The sequence below is a fragment of the Columba livia genome, chromosome 6 (genome assembly GCF_036013475.1).
Source record: "Columba livia isolate bColLiv1 breed racing homer chromosome 6, bColLiv1.pat.W.v2, whole genome shotgun sequence".
NCBI classification, from domain to species: Eukaryota; Metazoa; Chordata; class Aves; order Columbiformes; family Columbidae; genus Columba; species Columba livia.
In genome coordinates, this window is record NC_088607.1 from 13,530,186 (window position 1) to 13,550,711 (window position 20,526).

General features: G+C 45.5%; 1 protein-coding gene across 7 annotated transcripts in view; it reads right to left on the reverse strand.

The window, feature by feature from the left end:
• Positions 1-11,139: 11,139 nt before the first annotated feature.
• Positions 11,140-20,526, reverse strand: part of NEURL1 (neuralized E3 ubiquitin protein ligase 1) — a 155,789-nt gene continuing 146,402 nt past the window's right edge. For all 7 annotated transcript variants that reach the window (XM_065067121.1, XM_065067119.1, XM_065067123.1 and 4 more), the window contains 2 exons: positions 15,341-15,487; positions 11,140-14,030 (listed from right to left, as the gene is read on the reverse strand). In XM_065067121.1, the coding sequence (XP_064923193.1) occupies positions 13,789-14,030; positions 15,341-15,487 (389 nt within the window). In that variant the 3' untranslated portion in view covers positions 11,140-13,788. The remainder of the gene's footprint in view (positions 14,031-15,340; positions 15,488-20,526) is intronic.

A 20,526-nucleotide genomic window follows, 5' to 3' on the forward strand; every position in this document is an offset into this window, starting at 1 on the left:
ACTGGATCAAGAGCAATATTTAAATGTGACATACACCTCAGTGAACACTCAATGCAGAAATCAGTAGTACTGTTTAAATTTCTCTTTTTCTGGTTTATTCTTGAACCAGACTGCTAAGAGGAGGAGCTGCGCAAGGCTTGGGCAAAGCCGTTTGCAGCTGAAGGGGGCCCTCCTCCGGGGAAGAGCCGGCTGCTGTCACCACGTTGCTCTCACCCCCTGTCCGTGCTTTCCGAAAAGTCTCGAATTTGGACCAGCAGAAAATCCAAATTCCAATGCCAGAGAACAAAATTTAAGAATGTGAAAATTGTGTCTTGCTGTATACTGCAACTTTAATAATAATGAGCACTTCTGAGTTCGTTATTGAGGTTTATATAATGCCTGAAAAGTTTAATTGCTGGTTTCCCTTGTCTCCCCTTTCAAAACACTTTCTCATAACAGCAAGAATAATACGTTTTTGTTAGCAACCTTTGCCCGTGGGAGGCAATTCCTGTTGTTTTAGCCCTCATGCCTTGCAATGGGTGGATGTTGTCATATGTACCAGTCCTTTGCAAGCCAGACTTCTCAAGGTAAAAGATACAATGGGCCATCGCATGCGGGGATACTTAACTGGTGTGTCAACAGGGAGTTTTCAAATCGATGTGTACAATAATAGCAAATACAAAAGAATGAAGGATTTAAATTGGCTCACGGTTGGACTCTTAAAAGCGGAATTTCACGTCTGCACGGGTATAACTAAAAAAATGGACTTCGCCCTTGTGGATACGCACCTCAAAGACTCCTTCTGTTATGATGCTATAAAGTTTGACGAAGGCATTATATAATTGTTTTCATCACTTTCAGATCTTAATGAATCGTATTTTATTGTAATATATATTCATTGCTTTCCTCAGTTAAAAAGAAAGTTACTGCTTTTACTTTATATGAAAAACAAGGGAATTTGATAAAGCATTCATTATTTTCATATTACTAGTATTAACAGAATAGAGCTAGTACTATTTAATTTTAGATCTTCATAGCTAGCTTGTTAATAACTCATATTTTCCTGTGTTGTATTGTAGTAGTTTTTTCTATTTTTTTCCCAAATACTCTGCATTCTTGAGAAAAAACAAATCCAATGAGTGGATAAGTGCAATATTCATAGAATAAACAGGCCCCTCATCCAGGACTTGGAGTGGAACGTGCAGTGTGAAATGTTTGCAATTCTGTATTCATGCACTCTTAGGGGAAGGGGAAATGCAAGGGAGGGGGCAGCTAGATGAAAACAGGACCCTTGGGTAGGTAGGGGTGATAGCTGGGGTAGTTCAGGGTGGCAGTGGCTGCTTTTCATTAGAAAAGCATCACCTGTTACTGAAAGTGTAAGGATTATGCAGTGTGTTGCCAGGATTATGTGTAGAATGTGCATTAAGTCCTTATCAATACAGGACTTCTGAGCTATGCTTGAAACACTCTGTATGTCATCCATGCATGTTTCTGTCTTCTGGTATGTCTCTGCTGATTACGTCCTCTGTTATATTTCAGAACTGATGATCGTTTCAGAAGGGAAAATAATTTTCCTGGTGCAGTCCCAAGTTTTGATACTGTATTGTTACTTGAGCTATGGGAATAGTTTTACAAGTTCTTGTTTCTTTTTCTTATTGTTAACCTAAGAAAAAAGGTCCCCTTTTTATCTGGGTTATTTATCACCTGCAGAATTTCACAGCCAATATGAGTATTGATTTTGTTTCTTGGCTTGCAAAGGCTCGTCTCTTGGGTCCAAAATAAAGCTGGGTAGAAACTTTGCTCTTCAAAAGAGGATTTGTCTGAAATTTGAATAGAAGGAGAACTTCCATTTGTCCAAAATAATGTGACAGCAGAATCTACTACCTTGGAAAAACTGAACTGTTTTTCTAAGATGCAAGAGAAATGTGAAAACCAGAACATTTGATTCCCTGGGCTCTGGGAAGTACATCCCCTGTGGCTCTAGTTGGTGTCCCTGGAGAGAGGGTGTACGTCAGCTTTCTGCTTTTGTCCTGCTATTCTTAAGTTGTCAAAAAGCCTTAATATTACCAGAGACCTTTGCATTCAAACAGAAAAACTGAATTCTGCAGCTCTACTGAAATAGCATCAATTACATGACTTTGGAAAACCTCTAATACTTTACAAATGAACCTGGTTTTGAGGAACCAACTTAATGCTTTCATGTGCTCTTATTTAAACTGGCAACAAGTCCATGAGCATCAGCAGAGTTACACTGACAGAAGACCTGCAGTGGAGCAAAGTACCTTGTGTGCGCTTGGCATGAACCATTCTCAGCAAAAGCAAGTGCCGTGCATTTGGTTCCTACACCTCTGAAGGGTGCACAGTGCCGCTGAGCCTTGGTGCTGCCATGCTCTGATCCACTTCCCTGCAGGTCTTACAGCTTTTAAAAACCAACTGGAGCTTTGCTGCTATGTGCTAGTGGATTCCCATCACAGGTGGTTCCTTGTCTGGCAATTTCAGATGCTATTTAGCTATGTAGCAAAGTGCTATGTATGATGATCTGAAAGCAAATGTTTGTGTAAGTTATTTTATTTCCATTTGCTTTTAGTTGCTTGGTAGAAGCAGGGACCACCAATGCAGCGATGCATGAAGAAACGTCTGCACACTGTGTCTGTTTGGCCTCTGCAAGCTCTGCCCAGTGCTCGTATTTCTCTTTCTCTCCCTCTGTGTTGCTCAGTGGTCATGTCTGTTGTGTGTCTGTGATTTTCACATAAAGTACTGTATGTAGGGCCGGATCCAGAAGCCCGCAGTCAGTTGACTTTGGGTTGGGATGTAGGTTGCTGTTGCTGCTTTTCCTCCTCTGTCTAAACCGAGCTCAGAGCAAAGCACAGATGTCTGTAGAAAGTCACCTATAACTCTGCTTTGGGGTGTCAGTTTTGTGGGGTGTGCCTGCATTGCACAGGTGGAGGAGGGTGGAACGAGGAGATCTTTTTCCTTGGGTGCCCTCACATCAGGGTTAAGGCTCCACAGTGATCCCTGAGGTGAAAGTCACACTGCACCACATGCAGACCTGACTGGTGTAGGCAGAACAAATTAGTTTCTCCCATTTTATAATGTCAGGGCTGGGCTGGTCCCATGAACCATGTTCTTCATTTGTTCTTGCATCAAGGTAGTGTTGATTCTAGTTGGAGAGTGCAATTTTTTGTGTGTGTTTGTTTCTTGTAATGAATTGGGTTTAAAGCTTCACACTGGCGAGCATAAGCCACTGTTGTCCTGAGTTGAGACTCCTGTTTGTTACTGAATCGAAATAATGGGAATTTTGATTGTAATTTGGAAATAAATTAGAGGTAACTATATTGGCAGGGGAGGAATAGATAAAATATGAGGAAAAATATGTTTCTAATAAGGCCATAAATTATTTGGTCTGGCACTGCAGGTGCTTTCTCTGTATAGATGGTTTTAGTACATCACTGCTCTGTGTTAGGATTTTTTATCTTTGAGAAAAGTTGAGTTTGTTCATTCTGTGATATAGTAAGGCAATCTGTATCCTGAGGCAAATGACCCACCAAAGGAAGACAAACATGGGTTAGGTTTTTGTTGTACTTGAGGTGGTTTGTGTGTCTGGGAGTTTGCATACACTGGGGTTTGGCTGATGTAGTGGGCAAGACTGGCTTGTTCCAGGCTGCCCATTATTGCCCCTCTGCAAAACACCCCAGTGCTACTGGCCCTTCTGGAAAAGTCTTGGGTTTAGAGATCTTTCCCTGATGCTCAGTTATTTGGTTACAATGGTACCAGTCTTGCTTCATGGAGGAGAAAAACAGGGGGGAGGGAGAATCTCTTGGCACTGTAGGATAATTTTTAAAATATAACATTTAATATTAAAATAAATATTTCATGCTTCTTCAGCTATTCCCCTTCAGAGCTGTTTTAGTGACTCTGATGTCTGAAATTTAAGCAACGTGGCAGCTTTCTCTGTGCAAACAGTTCTTTTGTGGTTCAAGAGCTTGTTCTTGAACTGCTTCTGGGTCACCAGGGAAGTAGTCATAAATAAACAAAATCCCATCATCACACTTGGGGTTTAGACTGGGGGGGTCATCAAATTTTGTTCTGACTCTGGGTCGCCTTGAGCATCCAGACTCAGTTTGTTTCTGTCCCCTAGAAGCAAGAGAGAATAGTGCAGTCACTGGAACTTAGCCTGTAACAATTGGTGAACTGGAACAAATAAAAAAGGAATTAAAAGTAAAACTTAAAAAAAAAGAGAAATATTTCAGTGAATTGCTGACTTAACTATTTCCTGCCTTGGATTTTCAGGGGCGGGGGGTGAAGTTATAATTGTTTCCAGTCTCTCTAGGAGGATTTTTTTCTGCAGCACGCTAAATAGGCTTGCTGAAAAGTCTTGCTCGTTACTCATGGTGAGTTCAAACCTGGAATATTGCAAAAGCAAAGTGAGCGTAGCATTACAATGACTTTTTTGTACTGAGGGTCCAAACTGAGTATTGTGGGGTCAATAGTGTACAGCGTAGGTGCATTTCTGCTGTCTGGCTAACCTCACGTTACATCAGTGCCTTTATTGCAGATTTAATTGCGGACAGCAGCACTCGTTACTCTGCCTGCAATGTTTGGGGAGAACCAAGCAGATGAGCCTCCTCAGTTAAGACTTCATATTGAATTTCAAGTCTTGCCAGCAGTTTGATTGATTGTTGCTCAGGCTAAAGTTCAGATGCAGATAGCTCAGGGTGGGTGTTGAAAGCAGCTCAGCTGGACATGTACATCTGTAGCTGTTTTCAGAGCTGTTAATTAGCCCAAATTGTATCTGGGAATGATGGGTAGTCAGTTATTGGGAACCTAAACCTGTTGTTGAATGAGGACTGGAATCAAAGCAGTTGTGTTCCCCTGCATTAGCAAAGCAATTGAATGTGTCAGGAGGGGAAACTCCTGTGGGTTTTGCTGTCCCAAATTTGTATTTGACCAAAAAAAAAAAAAAAATCAATCTAGGCCTGGTCTAACTGAGGTTTTGCAGTGGGTTTCCCAGGTGGCTGATGTTCTTAGTGTGACCTTGACTATTAGATGCTGTTGTTATTTGTGTGTTGGGGTAGCACTCCATTTTCTAGTGGTTAGGTGGCGGGAATGTACATACCTGGTGGGAGCTTGGGAGAGTATGTCGGTGACCAGAGATAGAGAAACGTGTGGCTGGCCTTAGTGTGTGTGGTCAAGTTGAAGACACTTTTTTGTCTTTGTTTCTTTGTTTTCTTTTTAACATGGGAACCATTCTGTCTGTTCTGTTTGGGAAAGGGTCTAGAAGTTGGCATGGTTTCTTTTGCAGTGTGAGAAGGAATAACTGAGGGCTTTTTTTTTGTTTGCTTTTCTTTTTAAGAGAGTTTATGGGCAGGAGTCCATTCAGTTTGTTTTGGGTTGCAAGTAAGCCAAAAGAGGAAGAAAATGCGTCTGGGGAAACCCTTTTTTGTGATAACAGCTTTGGACCATATTTTCTTGTGGCCTCTGATCCAGCTCCCCTGAAGGTAGCGGAGTGAATATTGTTTATCGTGCAGATGTTAGAGCTTTTGACCAAGTATTGATTCTTTCAGAGCTGGCAGGTATTTCAATTCATGGCATCACTCCTTAATGTTCCTGTAGCTAATGTGAGCTAGAGACATAAATAGTACCTGCAGCCTCATGCAGTGTCCAGTTTTTGTTTAATGAACTCAAGATGGTGACCAGTTGGATAAAACTGTTTGTACAGTGAACAGCTCCTGCAAGGGTTCAGATGTGCTTGAGTCTGAGATGCTTTCCTAGAAAAGGAAATCATGTGCATGATTTTGCCTTTCTCAGTCATCCCAGTAAAATTGAAACTCAGAAAAATTACATTTTTTGCACTTAACAGTACCTGTTGCCATTGATGGCAAGAGTTATTGTTAATCGAGAGGTCAGATGCTCCAATCTGTCTGAAATGACACAAACCAGAAGATATTCTTGTGACTGATCCCTGAGTCTGTGTGTAAACATGGTAGATTTGGTGCACATTGGAGTACTAGTTAACAAAGATAAGTAACTTCTCTATGGTCCAACACAGAAGATGCATTATCAGTGGAAAACAGCTTTCCTTTTTGTCAGATGATCCTGCAGAAATGTCCCTCAAGCTCTAGCACAGATCACATGGGGAACTTTGATTTAGCTCATACATATGGTACTGTGGACCTGGTTCTGGATTAGGATAATAGAAGTGCGTTTCTCTCCCAGTGAGTATTTATGAAATCACAGCACAATGTTTTCATTGCTCTAGATTTGTCAGTCATGGGGGAAACAGTTGTGCAAAGCATCTCTTCCCTCTAAACCAGACTTGCAAACTTACTTTACTTTAGTGCCCTGTTCAGAACGGTTTTCAGTCCTTGTGGTTGTGTCGCAGGCCACGTGCAGTAAATGGGGGGTTGAATGTCACCAGTTATCCCTGTGTGGGACAGGGCCGGCTCACGTGGGGCTGCCCTGTTCTCCTTGGCTGCCCAACAGCCATGTGTCATGCCCAAGTGCTTGCTTGGAGAACTGCAGAACAATGTAAAGCAATTAAGGTTTGGGGGTTTTCCCTAGAGCAGCACATTCTGAAGCACCGAAGTTAAAACCAAATGTTTGTTTGAGGGATTTTAATAATGTCTGTGCCTATAAAGGTGAAAACTCTGCATGGGTCATTCAGTGGGAAGTGAGAAAATACAGATTGTCTCAGGCAATTGTTCATGTGAAGATGCAGAGCAAAAAACTTCAGATTTCTATGCCTAAAAGCAGATCTTGGTATTTCTCTTCAGGCATTTATTAGAGCTGGTGGTATCTTGGAATTGAACAGCATTTAATATTGGTTAATTAAGACTGCTCAAAAAACTGCAGGAGGAAAAGGAAAGACAAGTTGAGGTTCTGGACACTTGTAGAGGAGGGAGTTGCAATAAATGTAAAATATTGTCAGGTGCTTTATGAACTTAATTTTTTCCCTAGGATTGTCAGAGAGCCTTGTGACTGTATCCTGGCCCACACCAGTGCTGTGGCACAGCAGCTGGGTATAGACACCTCTCTGCAAACATTCCTGGCCATGCATCTGTGACAGGCATGCATGTATTGGAAAAGATGAGCCTAATAAGGGCCTAGAGTAAATTACGCTCAATAAGAGTTCCTGATTTGTATGTGCCAGATATGCTGAAATAACTTGCATTTAAGCAACCTCAGCTCCTTCCAGGAATCTGTCATCGCACACCCTGACAGTCACGAGTGCCACAGTCTGCTGTGCTTTGGAGGCTGCAAGGGCTATTGGAAAAGGAAATTTGGGATGGTCACTGCCATTCCTGTTCTTCAGCCATGCCCAAAGTCAGAGCTCAGCCAGGCCAAAGTGGGATCAGGCCCTTGGCACAGTTTGGCATGTCCCACGGGACTGAGCTCAGCTCTGACGAGTGCTCTTGAGGGATGCTGGCTGGGGTGTGCGCTGCTGCAGAGTGATGATGCTAATGATGCTCTCCTCTCCTCTCCCTGTGCGCAGGACCAGGGCAGGTTGCGAGGGACTGCCGGAGTTTGAGGGCTGTTTTCTCAGAGTTATCACAAGTTCTTGCAATGTGAACCTCTAACGTTTTCAAAGACTCAGGCAGAAAGGACATGCTAAACAGACTGTACCTGTCATCTCCCAGTTCATTGATTGCTTGGACCAAAGGTGGTGCTAAATCTGATCTTTGTCTGTAATATTTATATTTTGTTGGACTTTTTTTTTTTTAAGTGTTTGATAAAACAGATGCAGTGTCCTTCTTACAAGAGAGATTTAGTCCCAGCTTGGGACATAGCAAAACTCACTGGACCTTCAGGGTCCAGAATTGTTGCTTGTTAACATTTGAGCAGGCTTGCAGTGTTCTGGGGGGAGGTGGGAAAAGGGTACTCTATCTTCAAATGCTTGCAGACTGTAAGAATTGACTTGTTTTTTGGGTTTTGTTTGTTTGTATTTTGTTTACACTGCCTCTTATGCCCTAAGGAAAAATAAATTTTTGACCTTTTTAATTGTGATCCAGTTGGTTTATTTTAATTTATTTTTTTCAAGTGTTTGTCAAACCACTGAATTTAGCTTTCTCAGAATAATTTACATCTTATGTGTACATGCAACTGCAAATTTCATCTTAGGCTTACATGGATAAAGTGGCTTCTTTCATCCCCTGGCCCTGAGTTGTTATGATATGCTGTATTTTGTCTCTCTTCTAATCCACAAAATTTTATGGACTGCTTGCCTCTGCCCTCAAACACGAAGACCTTCTGTCTGTGTTGAGCAAGATCTTAAGGTTTAAACTACTCTGTCAAGGTGTCTTTTGGAGAGGGATGTGGCATCAGATATAAAATACGAAGAAAAGCACCCTTTTAGATGAGTAACCCTTTGGTTTTGTGATGAAGGGGTTGGTCTGCAAGTTGACATGAGTCCTCAACACCCCAGTGTCCATGCTGCAGAGCCAGGCGCCGCTTGAACACGGGGTACTAAGGTCTGATCCTGCAAGGCTGCTGGGCCCTGCTGACTCCTCTTATCTGGCTTTAAAGGTTGGAGGCTCCAGATGACTCAACAAGTAGAAGCTCTTTGCTGTGTGAAGCAGCAGACAGGTAAAACTGTAGTTTCTCCTAATGGACCCCTGTTCCTTATGAAAGACATCTTGCAGGGGTGCAGAGGGCAGTGGGTTGGGGGATATAATAAGGGAGCGGTTTGTAATAGGGGATGTAGTAGTAAAGAGGAAACAGGTTTGGTTTTTAGCACTTTGGTCCCAATTCAGTTATAGGAGCCCTCGGTGTTGTCCGCTTCCCTATTGCCTGTTAGCAGTTTGCAAACCTGTAGGTGAAAGGGGCTATGCCTAGTGCTTGGCTTCCACCTTTGCAAACAGGACTGCAGAGAGGCTCTGACCCTCCCCAACTTATTGTCCCTGCAGCAGAGAATGACCTCAGATGAATGCTTCCCTCGTTTTAGCTTGGGGCTATGTCTTCACTCTCTGATGTGGCACTTCACAAATACCCTGCAGAGAAATAAACCTTGCCCAGACCCTCTGAAGGATGCCAGGAATTAGATCTGAGGCAGCTTGCAGTCTTGGGCATTTTATGGCACAAACTTAGTGACTAATGTTCCTGAGAACTGTGCCTCCTCCTCCCCTGTGTGTGGAGTGAGCCAGCCAGCTTAGGGTTGAAAGGGTTTTTCTGGACTGGTGCAATAACCATATACTGATGTGTCTCCATATTGTATGCATATTGTAACCCACTGTTAATTGCTCTCTTCATTCCCCATTTTTCTCCAAGAGCCATCACCAGAGCACTCAGACTAAATTTCTCTGGTCCTGCTTAGGTGTATTTGTAGTATTTGTGAAAAGGGGTATAATCAGCCTTTGGAGAAGGGAGGCGGGAGCGGGGGGCGGAAGCACAAAGCTGTGTGTGCCATGCCGGGTGCGAAGCACCAGGTGGCGATGCTGGACCAGCTCTGCCGCTCCTGGACCACTTTCGGAGCATCTCTCCTTCCACTCCTCCGTCCGTGCCGGGGAATCCCTGGGGCTGGCCCAGCCTGAAGCAGCGGGAGGGCTGCGGTGGTGGCATCCCTTGTCGCTGGGGAGGTCTGTGCTGCGCCTTTCTTGGTCTTGGGAGCGATGATGAAATTGCAGGTCCAGTTTGGATTTGGCAAGCTGATGGTGATGGCCTGGGAAAGGGGGTTGGGGCATGGTGACTTCAGTAATACTCAGCAGAAAAAAACACAAATCTCACTGTGCAACTGCACACGGGAGCCACAGGAGGGAATGAATAGGCTGGGGCTGTTGAAGGGGATGCGTGGGATATCTCCCCTGGTCCCTCTTGCTGATGCAAGGCGAGGATCTGAGTTTGGTGCAGAGCACTAGTACTTTACTTGTCTTAGTATGTGACAGTGCTCGGGCTCAGGACATCTGGCAGGGGCTGTCTGGTGGGTCAGTGTCCCTGTTTTCTAGGGCCAGTCTGTGTTTTGCAGCTCTCCCCTTTGCTCCTGAGAGGGTGAGGAGGCTTCCCACGGCTGGGCTGTAGCCAGAGGGGGCTTTCCAGACCCACGAGAGGTCCTCCTGTCCCTGTGAAAGCACAAGGTGAGCACAGCTCTTGGAGTGCAGCACAGGTGTCTGCAGACTTGCCAAGAGCTGCTCAGGGTGGTTTTGGAGAAAGACGGGGTGCAAAAGTGGTTTTGCTTTACCCAGCCTGGGAAGTTCTAGGCCTCTAGGGAGCTGTTAGAGTGGAATAGCTTCAGCTGGAGAGGCTGAGGGCACCTATCCTGAGAAGTCCTTGTCCCTTGGCAGATGGAACACCCACAGGGAGGGAGAAGATGCCAACTTAAATATGTCCTATGACAGGGCAGAATAATGCAGACAGTCTTTCATCTGCTGAATAGTTGAACAAAAGCATGTGGAGTAAGACTCACATGGTTGTATTGTAGGTGTGCTCCTGAGCAAATCCCCGCAACAGAGGAACTACTGGATTTTGAGTGAGCTGGTGTCACTCTGGATAATCCAAATCCCCTTTGGGACCCCTATGTCCCTTACTACATGCTGAGGAAGCACCTGCATTTTGCTTCTGCATCTCCCTTGGCCAGACCACAGCTTGTCAGTGGGCCTTCTCAACGTGTTCCTCCTGTCAGGTGTTGGACTGTCGTGTCTCTACAAAGCTGGCAGGGGCACTCCTGGCTATATTGCTACTGCTCTGCCTAATCTTCAGCCCCTTCCTTACCTGACCCCTACCAGGCTAAGCAGCATGGTCCTGTGTTTCCTCACAGCATGTGTTCTCCTCCTTACGCTTGGTGAGAGCTTTCTTTTGTGGTTATAAGCACTCAGGAGAGATTCTGCAAACAAGGCAATGAGAGGAAAGAAGCCATGGCTTCTCCCTGGGGAGGATGCGAAGAGGCTCAGGAGGTTGGGGCTTAAGCTGCAGAAATGTGGTTAGCCCTTGATTTTATTTTTTGTGACTTCGTTTTATTCCTTATGTGTGTATGGGGTGCATCAGAGGAACAGCTGCCAGTGCCCCCTGTCTTTGATGACAGAAGGAAAGCCTGAGCTCTCTCCACCCAGCTCCCCCTAAGGAAGAGGCTTTCATGCCACCTGTGCTCTTACCTCAGCGTCTCGCCACAGCACCGCTCTGTGTCTTTAGCCACGGTTGTGGAGATGGTAAGTACTCAGCTGCTCATTCTGCTGCAGGATACCTAAATCAACTTTATTCACAATCACAGTTATCCAATTTTTCACAATGACTTAATTCTTCTTTTTAAACAGAACACAAAACATCTTAAAGTAAAGCAATGAAATGCAAATGACACAAGAACACAGAGGTACGTGGGAACCTACACCAGTCAAACAAAACCAAAGGTTAGGATTGTTGGGTTGTTGTTACTGCTTTTGCTTTTTTTCACTTTTATTTTATTTTTTCCTCCCTGAAGGGAGCCTTGCTCTCCTCCTCCTTGCTCATGACCGGAGGGCAGCTGATGGACTTAAACCCAATTTTTGAGTTCAGATGCTGGGAATGCTTTCAGCTTCTGCTAACTCCTAGAGTTTGGTCCACAGTAAAACAAACACAGTTATATATTAAAACACTCTGAATTTCAAAGGTGAAAAGGGAATTTACACCACTGTACTGGTACCCATGGACGGAGTTTCTTGAAAAATAAAATGTACCCCTTGGCTTGCCCTGCATGGAGGGAAACCAGTCCCACTGGTGTGGTGAAGGCTTGGGAGGCTGCTTATTGCACGTTTCCCCATATCCACTATTTCATCAATACCTTCTTACCTCTTAGTTTTTTTTTCTCTCCAAAATCTTTGTGCTGGAGATTCTATCACTGCTGAGGCAGCCTCCCTGTGTCTGCCGGTCATGCTCTGTTCCTGGGGAGCTGGCTACATGCCTGTGGACTGGCCGTGCTCCTGCTGTGGCTGCTGCCAACCCCCAGATTTGTGCCAACCTGGCCTCCTCCCACCCTTCCATGAGGGTGTCTGGGCATGTGAGCCATGGTGCTCTGGGGCTTTTTGACAGCCAGCCTGGAGGGCAGGGCTGGGTTTGGGCTGTACAAGAGGTATGCAAAGAAATAATGTAAATCCCTGTAACCAGAATATCAGCATTCAAGTTAGCACTGCCTGCCAGGGCAGGCTGCGGGGGATTGTAGACCACTGTCCTAGGCTGCAGTGATGGCAGTGCCTTCATAGAAAGGCTCTACAATGCGTTCTCCAGCTAGTAGTTCTTTTACTTCCTTGAGAGGACAGGGTGACGACATATTTTCTGGGCGTTCTCAGGAGCAGCCTCTGTGAGTGCTCCTTCACCCAGCTGCTGGTGGGGGGCAGGCCATGATGCCTCCCTGCAGCGAGCAGCCATGTTTGCCACGCTGTGCCCTTACGTCCCATCAGCAGCCATATGCTGAAGTGCAGGAAAAGGCTCAGCAGGAGGGATGTAACTCAATGCCTGATGGGCAACACAGTGCAAACACTGCTGCTGCACCCCAGGCCTGATCACCCCTCAGGGCCCAGACACCATCTCTTCCTCCCACACAGCCCTGGAAGGCAGCAGGATGGGGCTGGAGCAAAGACAGGCAGCTCCTGCTGCCGCAGAGCCACCCTGCCTGGGCACAGGGACCAGCAGCCCTGGGCTAGGCCAGTGGCCATGGCAGAGCTGTGGTTGTCACAGCAACCATGGGGGCTGCCATTGCAGGCACCCACCATGGGAACCGCCGGGTTCCCAACTGGGGTAGGATGGAAGCAGATTTATTTAAATAAACCAAAGCAAACCAGATCCCTCAAGCTGTTTTTTATGCTAGTTCCTTTTGTAAGGACAGCCATGTCCTGCTGGCGGGCTGGCTGTGAAGGGCTGAGTACCACCTGGCTGGTTTTGTCTTAAAGCACAGTGATAAAGTTACCAGTAAATGAAACCCGCAGACCTGTGGGTTTATACATTCTTCCTGGGTGTGGCTGGGGTTCTTGTTTCTTTTTTTCCTTTATTTTCTCCCTCAGAAGTGCTGTCTGGATGGTAGAGGGAGGAAAGGAGACACATCTCGCTCTCCCACAAGCCCATGGGTGTAGAGATGCTGCCAAATCCCTCGTGCTGCATGGAGACCATTCTGGACAGGCCGCAGCAATTCGGTGGTGGTGGGGTTAGAGAGCTGCTTGTCGTGCAACAGGAGGTGACTTGATGCTGCTGGGAGGGAGCAAAGCCAGTGCCAGTGTTGCCTGCCAAACCTGCCACAAATGCCTCTGCAAGGGAAGAGTAGGGACAGTCCTACAGGGGCTGCAGTGAGTCTGCTCTTCTGCCTGCAGACACAGGGTGGGGTTTGCTTCACAAATCCTGGGTACTTTTCTGCACTGGCCCCATCCTCAGTGCTCACTGCATCTTGCTCGCTGGGTCAAAGCTTGCCTTGCTCCATCCTTTCTAAGTGGTTTCCTATGATCAGGCTGGCTGTGCACAGAAACATGTTGCTTGTTTCTCCTCTTCTGCTAAGCTGTCCTCTGCATGCAGGGTGTCTCTGGAAGGAGATGTGTAGCACTGAACCTTTTACTGCTTGCTGTCCCTGCTAAACATTGGAGACTTCCCTGTGCAGAAAAGGTGTAGAAAAGGGATGATTGCACTGGCTGGTTGGTTTTCTTTTTGAGATTAAGTTTAAAATCCACAAGGAAAAGTAGTCTTTCGCAACTTTCCTGACACTCTGGAGTTCATGCCCAGGGCTTGCTTGGAGGGTCCATGGAAAAAGGCATGTGGATGATGATTTTCAAACCTCCTGAATGATGAGTAGAGACCAAGACCTGTGTAGTTTCACAGCCTGCCCCACCTGCCCCAGTCCCCACCACAGCACCTGCTGCTGCTGCTCTAAGTGCTGCGGTATGTTTTGATGATATCTTTGATGGCCCGTCTGCAAATAGGGCAGCAAGCGTTGGCCATCTTCTTGAGCTTCAGCCCACACGAATAGCAGAGACACATGTGTCCACAGGAGTAAATGACTGTGTCTACCATGTTCTCGTAGCAGATGGTGCATTCATCTCCCCAGGGCCCTGAGATGGAGGGGGAGATGGGTGACTCAGGCAAGCTGATGGGAGAGTTGGGAGCTGTGCCTGAAACACAAAGAATAGGGTCACTCATGCTGCTTTAAAGGCTTCTTGACATCCCAGGGTTATGTCTGCCCTGAAGCCAGCCACAGAGGGAGAAACCCTGTCCTAGTAGAAATGGATACTTCAGGATCCAGGATCCTTCCTGTGACCTACTGTCCTACTTGCAGAGCCATGGTTCACATGCCAAGGCTCAGGGCAGCAGAAAGGCAGCATCTGCTGGGATCTGCTGCCTGCATAGAGCAAACCAAGAGACAGCTCTTCCTATGCTGCAGGGACAAAGAGCAGTTTCATGTTTTCAAACTCCTGTCTAAATATTAACAAAGGAGGAAAAAATCAGGAGTGGTGGGTCAAGCCATCTGCTTTTAAAAGAGGCTGGGTGGCACATGGTGGCAGCAGCTCCCATGACAAGCAGTGTCGTGTCTAGAGCTGGTCCAGCGATGAGGGGCCACAATGCCTGGCTACAAATCACCCCGTGTGGCTCCTTCAGGACAGCAGTGCAGTGATACCCACATGGACAGCATGTAGGTCACTGCTTTGAGTGCTATGAGGGCCTGCAGTAATTATGGTCGTGGCACACCTGTAATGCAGCCAGATGAGGTACAAGATAAAGAGAAATTTTCTATTTTTTCCCCCAAGCCCATTAGAAATCTGAATGTTTGCTGTCACTAGTTGTCACATGTGAGACTGGGAGGTACCTTCAGCAAAAAAACACTCTTAGTTTGGACAACAATGACAAGCATTTAGTAAGTTATTAATAGCCCATCGATGTCTTAGCAACATGCACGTGCATGATTTTAAAAATGCTGCAGAACAGCCTACATTTTTATTCTGCAGGTACATTTATCTAAATGTCACTGGAATTCATTGGCATAATAGAAACATCAATACTGCCTCTTTCTGAATAAGGTACCAAAGTTGTGTGGAGAGGGAAGGGGGGGCTGTAGTCATACCCATAGCTCCAGTCTGAGCTAGCATGCACCATGTCATTGACACACAGTTCTCCAGAAGGAGATGTGCGTCACAGGGCCACGCACATAACAAAAACTCAATTGCCTCCCTTGGGACCTTTCATGATGAAAAGGGTTGGAGAAATATTGCTGTCTAGGCATCTAAGCAGCTTACACTTAAACCAGACTGAAAATAGCCCTTGCAGAGGCTCTCCCTTCCTCCCCAAGGGAGCTGACGGGAGACTCTGTTGATCACTGTGGTTTTAGAATCCTTCTGGGAAACAAGTTGGAGACCGTGATGGGAGGTGGTGCAGGAGTGGGCAGTGGAGGCAGAGGAAAGGCAGCGAGGGATCCTGCCACACTTACCACTGATAGAGCTGCAGAGGGGACCAGAGCCACACGTAGACAATATGGGGTCAGAGACACCGCTGCAGAGGACAGTGGGGGAATTGGGTGTCGATGTGGGTGAGCTTGGCGTAGACAGTCCCAGCCGGTCAGCTAGTATGGTGGAACCTGCACCAGGAGAAGAGAAACCTACAGTTACTTCTAAAACTTTGGGCTGATGAAGCACTGGGGACATGTGGCAGGGGTAGCAGCTCTCAGTGCTTGTCAGGATTTATGTCTCAGCATGAAATCTAGGCAAGAGATAAAGGGAAAAAAAAATCCGAATACAAACAAATAAAAAAAAAACCCCTCATATACCATTTTTAAATGCTAGCAGCTGGCCCTGAAAAGACATTGAGCTCCCACAGGCCCTGGAATTTGCTGGAGCTCCTTTAGCCATCATAACTCTGTTTCTGCACTGAAATGTGTCTCAAATCAGTCACTTTCCTTATGGTTTCGTGCCCATGTGCACCCTCAGCACTATATCCAGTGATGGGCTTGTAGCCAGTAGGGGAGGACACAGCCTGCAGTAGGATGGGCTGGACTGCAGCAGGAGAAGGTATCACCTTGTCAAACCACTCTTTGCTAACCCAGCATGAAACTGCATTGTTCCAGGCCCAGACAAATTCATGCAGAGTCACTCAGGGACTTCTCAGAGACAAGCACGAGGGTTTGGCAATCAGGACAATTTAGCTCTGCTCACCCTTTCGTAGGGTGGCTTCTGTCAGAGGTGAGGGTAAGTCACCAAATGGGATGAACAAGGACATCTCTCCCTGTTCAGGAATATTTTCTCCACTTCCTGCATGTCTGGATGTGATGGCTCAAAAGTGCAGAGCCCCTTCAAGTCCCTTCTAAGTGTCCCCAGCTCCCCTACCTCCTGTTCTCACTGCCCGCCATCACCTCTGTGTCAGTGTGCTGTCTGTCAGCTCTGCCCCACAGCCTGCTTGGCACCCTCCTGCCATCTCAGCCACTTTCTTCTGCTCTTATAACAGCAGGTATCTTAAAGCCCCTTTCAGAAGGGGCAAAAAAAATGAAATGCTTAAAACTCTAGCTGCTGCAATGATTTTGTAAGGGAATTTCATTGTTTAGTGATACAGCCTGGTCTTCAGTAAGACAGTGGTGAGACAGCAGCATACACATGCATGAACCAAGCTATAGGTTTTTGATGGTAAGAACTAGTTTGCCTTTGTTTTTAAAATTTCTAGTTCCCCAGATGAGAACACAACCAGGGTAACTCCAAATCAGAATTAACATGCTAAGACTTCTCCATGTTACCATATAAGGAGCGGAGAGACACGGAGGGTTTGGATCTGCAGTGTCCTCGATGAGTCGGAGGTTACTCTCCAGAGAAAAAGCTGCAGCAGGAGGCCAGGAAAACCCCATGCACCAGAAAGGTCCTACAGCTCCTATCTGCAGGGAGGCTACCAAGCCAAGGGGGACCAAAGCTGGGAAGCCAGGACTCCAAGTGCCAGTTGTGGATTATGCAAAAAAAGCAAAAGCACAGCAGCAGCTGATGCCAGATTCTCCTGCCTGTTTTAGCAGAACACGACTGAGCAGTTTAAGTATAGCACAGGGACTGAGCGGGGGTCATGTTTGGGTTAAAATCTGTTCTGAGGATTGCAAATGGGAGCATAAGCAATTTGCTTCAGCCTTCATTTTCTCAGTTTCACGCCTCTTCAAATGAGGAGCACTTTGCTCACAGGCATTGTATGAAGTCAAATGGCCTCTATAAAGGGCTTTGGGGCTCTGTAGATGCTGTAGAGAAGCACCTCCTTGATCACAGAGATGGGAGCTGGCGCTGGAGTTTAGCTCAGGAAATATGCAAAGGGAGTGATGCGGTCTCTAAAGACAGCCACTAGCAATGGCCCTTCCCCTCCAATCTGACAGATGACCGTAGCAGAAAACTTGCCCTGTAGGTAACACACACCATAAACAGGCCCAGCAGGGGCACAGATTTCAGCTCATTCACTGCACATGGAAAAAATATGAACACTGAGCAGCTGAACAAGTTTTGCAAGGCTTCTCTCTCCTCCCTGTGGCCCAGAGACATTTCTTCCATTCAGCTGACACATAGCACATTGCATTTCTAACACCAACCTGGTCATTTCACTAAATGCAAAATAAAGGCTATATAAGAACATTTTTCTTCCTGGACTAATAAGAGAAATTGGAGGTGCCTTGAGTGTCACAGGGTCTGAACTGGTAGAGCACGCTGCCAGCAGTGCAAACCACTTTTCCACGGTGCAAGGAGAGCTCATCAGTGCAGGAACTACAATGTTTTCTGGGTGTAGCTGGTCTGAGCCCCAAAATGGCCTTACACAAGACCTAAGGGCCAGCACACACCTTCCCAATTCTTTTTCCTAACACAAGGCGCAGCTCTTGACTTTTCTCCAGCATAAGTACAGAGCTTTGTTTAAAACAATTTGAGTTCCCCAGCAGACAAAGCACACTTTCCCCTTGGTGACAGAATAATCAGCATAAGACATGTTACTCACGCTGTTAATATATTGCTGGATGGTGTGCAGATACCATGACAAGGCGCATGGAATGAGATCATGTGCAGGGTGGAATGAGTGTGGCCAGCTTGGCTTAACTAAAACCAGATATGTGTGCTCAAGGCCAAACAAGCTCATTGTGTGGAATGAGCTCCCACCAAGAGCAAGCTTTCAAACCACAATTTTTAAAAAATTAAATAATTTTAAATAAATCAATTTAAATAATGATTTAGAAACATTAGTCTTCTCTGTAAAGCCCCCAGATAAATTTTCTCTGCTGCTAACTTGTCTCATGCTTGATCTCAAACATGCTGAACACACTGGAATCACCTTTAAATGGATTTTGAATCAATTCCATTTGCTGTTTTATCTTTGCGGAGCCCGAGTATTAGCAAAATCTGGTGCACATGATTGACTCTTTCTCTGCACTTCTGTCATCGCTCTGGGAGAGGTGCAAATAAATGAACCTATATGTTCATCCATGAAAGGAAGGAGAGTATGGAATGTATGGACAACATCATGCCAGGAAAGGCTGCTAGTATGCTAAAGGTTTGTAATTCAAAATGGTCTTGCCAAACTGGAAATAAGATCAGAAATAAATGGTATGGTATCCAACACAATCAAATGCAAAATGCAGCACTTAAGCAGAGATAATCAGCTATCTAAATTCAGGACAGGAAATTAGTCCATTCAATTAGAAATACAGATGTCCTACAGAAAAAGGCCTGGGGATTGCTGGAGGTCACCAGAAGATCATAAATCAACAATGCTGTCCTATTATGAGAAGGTTGTGCCAATCCAGAGTTACATGAGGCTGGTTAAGGACTGAAGCAGGAGCCTGGAGGCACTGTGGTATATCTGTCTCTGGAGAAACTCAAAACTCTCAAAACTAGACCAGACATGGTCTTGTGCTAACTTGGACATTAGCCCTGCTTTGAGAGGGAGGTTGGATTAGATAATTCCCAGGGGTCTCTTCTGACCTAAGATGTTGTATGATTCTGTGCTTTTAAGATGGCAACATTTTTCACAGCCTGCTAAAAGGAGAGAAGAAACAATCTGTTCTTCATGAAAAGTCTGGATAAGACAAGAAATCATGGGTTCAGACTCCTAAGACGTTCAGGTTAGACATTACGTAGATAGTGCAGCAGTCAGACTTCCTAGAAAGACTATGGCATCTCCATCATTAAAGCTCTTTAAGAACAGGAAGGTGAAGTAGGAGTTTCGGGATCCCATCCAGCATTTATAGTTTTTATGAGAGTAGTTCTCTGTATCCATAATTGTCCATTTATAGAATGTCCTCACTGCAACCAAAATACAGCAGCTGTGGCCCTCAAAGATGTTTCTGGCTTTCTGTAACTATTGTGGTGAACAGGGTGGTTTCCCAGAACATTGCAATCCACTCTCAGGGGACAACTCCTGAGGCTGTCCCAGCATTTTAGCAGACATCGTTTTGCTCATCTCTCTTAATGGCAGCTGTCTGGGGAGAGCTGTATCACAGGAGAATTTACACTGGTAAGAAGGCCAGATACAGCGACAGTAGTCCTTAAAAAATACAGAAAATTCATCAATTAATTCTGCCCCTTAATTAATTTATAAAAATATCATTTCTACATTTCTTTCTCACAAAAAAGTGATGACGTTGACCTATTTGTTAATGCATAGGCCCAGAGAGAGAATTGGAAACAAACCAGAAGACAAAACCAGGTGGGAAGAGCAATATGCTGTCTTGTATTCTCCTTCTGAAGGTGCTTAGGGCATTTGCTATGATGCAAGTAAATCCCCAGGGCATCTCTGTAGCCTAGAGCAGGGAGTAGCTGCCACAAATCTGCTCTGCAGCTATTCCCAACCCATTGCTAGCAAGCAGTACATTAAGACTCCCAGATTCAAACTACGGCCGAGAGGGAGAGGAAAGTAGAGAAATGCCAAAGAGCATGTTGCTTCCTTATTACTGCTAACTTTGAATCACTGAAGTTTGGGAAACTGTCAGTTTGAGGTGTTTGTAACACATTTCTTAATCTGGTGTCTATTCCTGAGAGGGGTGATAGAGGTGCATAATTAGATTCATCATTATAGAGTCCCATTGCACTTTTTCAGCTCTTAACCCAAAAGACCTGCAAGCGCATTTCCATGAGAGCACTGGGACTGTGCTTGTGGAAGTCTTGCAGAAACCACGCTCCACAGGCTGAAAATGTCTGCTGCTTGTGAAGTGGAAATGTGGTATTGCATAGTCTGGAGACTTTGCTTTCAAGGTGGAAAAGAAAGAAATGAGCAATAGGCAGTGTTTGCTGGCTGCAAACACGTAGGAAAAATCATTATTTCTGCCTCAGAATGTTTTCTGGCAATGCCAAACACGATCTCAGGTGTTTCACTCACCTTCTGCTATTGGCATTACCTTTCTAGGCTCTTAAAGACTACTTCACGAGCATTTTAAGACTAACGCATAACTACTCGGTCTGTACTCCAGAGTTATCCTTTTTTTCCCACTTTGAACCTATCCAACTTAAACTTTGTTTTTCCTGGCTTACAGGATGCTTTCAGTAAATAACCACTATTGTCCAACTCACGGCTCACAGTTTGATCATCTTCACCTCTTTAATGGGCTTTCCTTACTCATGCCCTTCTTAAGAACTATGCCAGGATCTTACGCAAATATTGCACCTGAAAGACAAAATA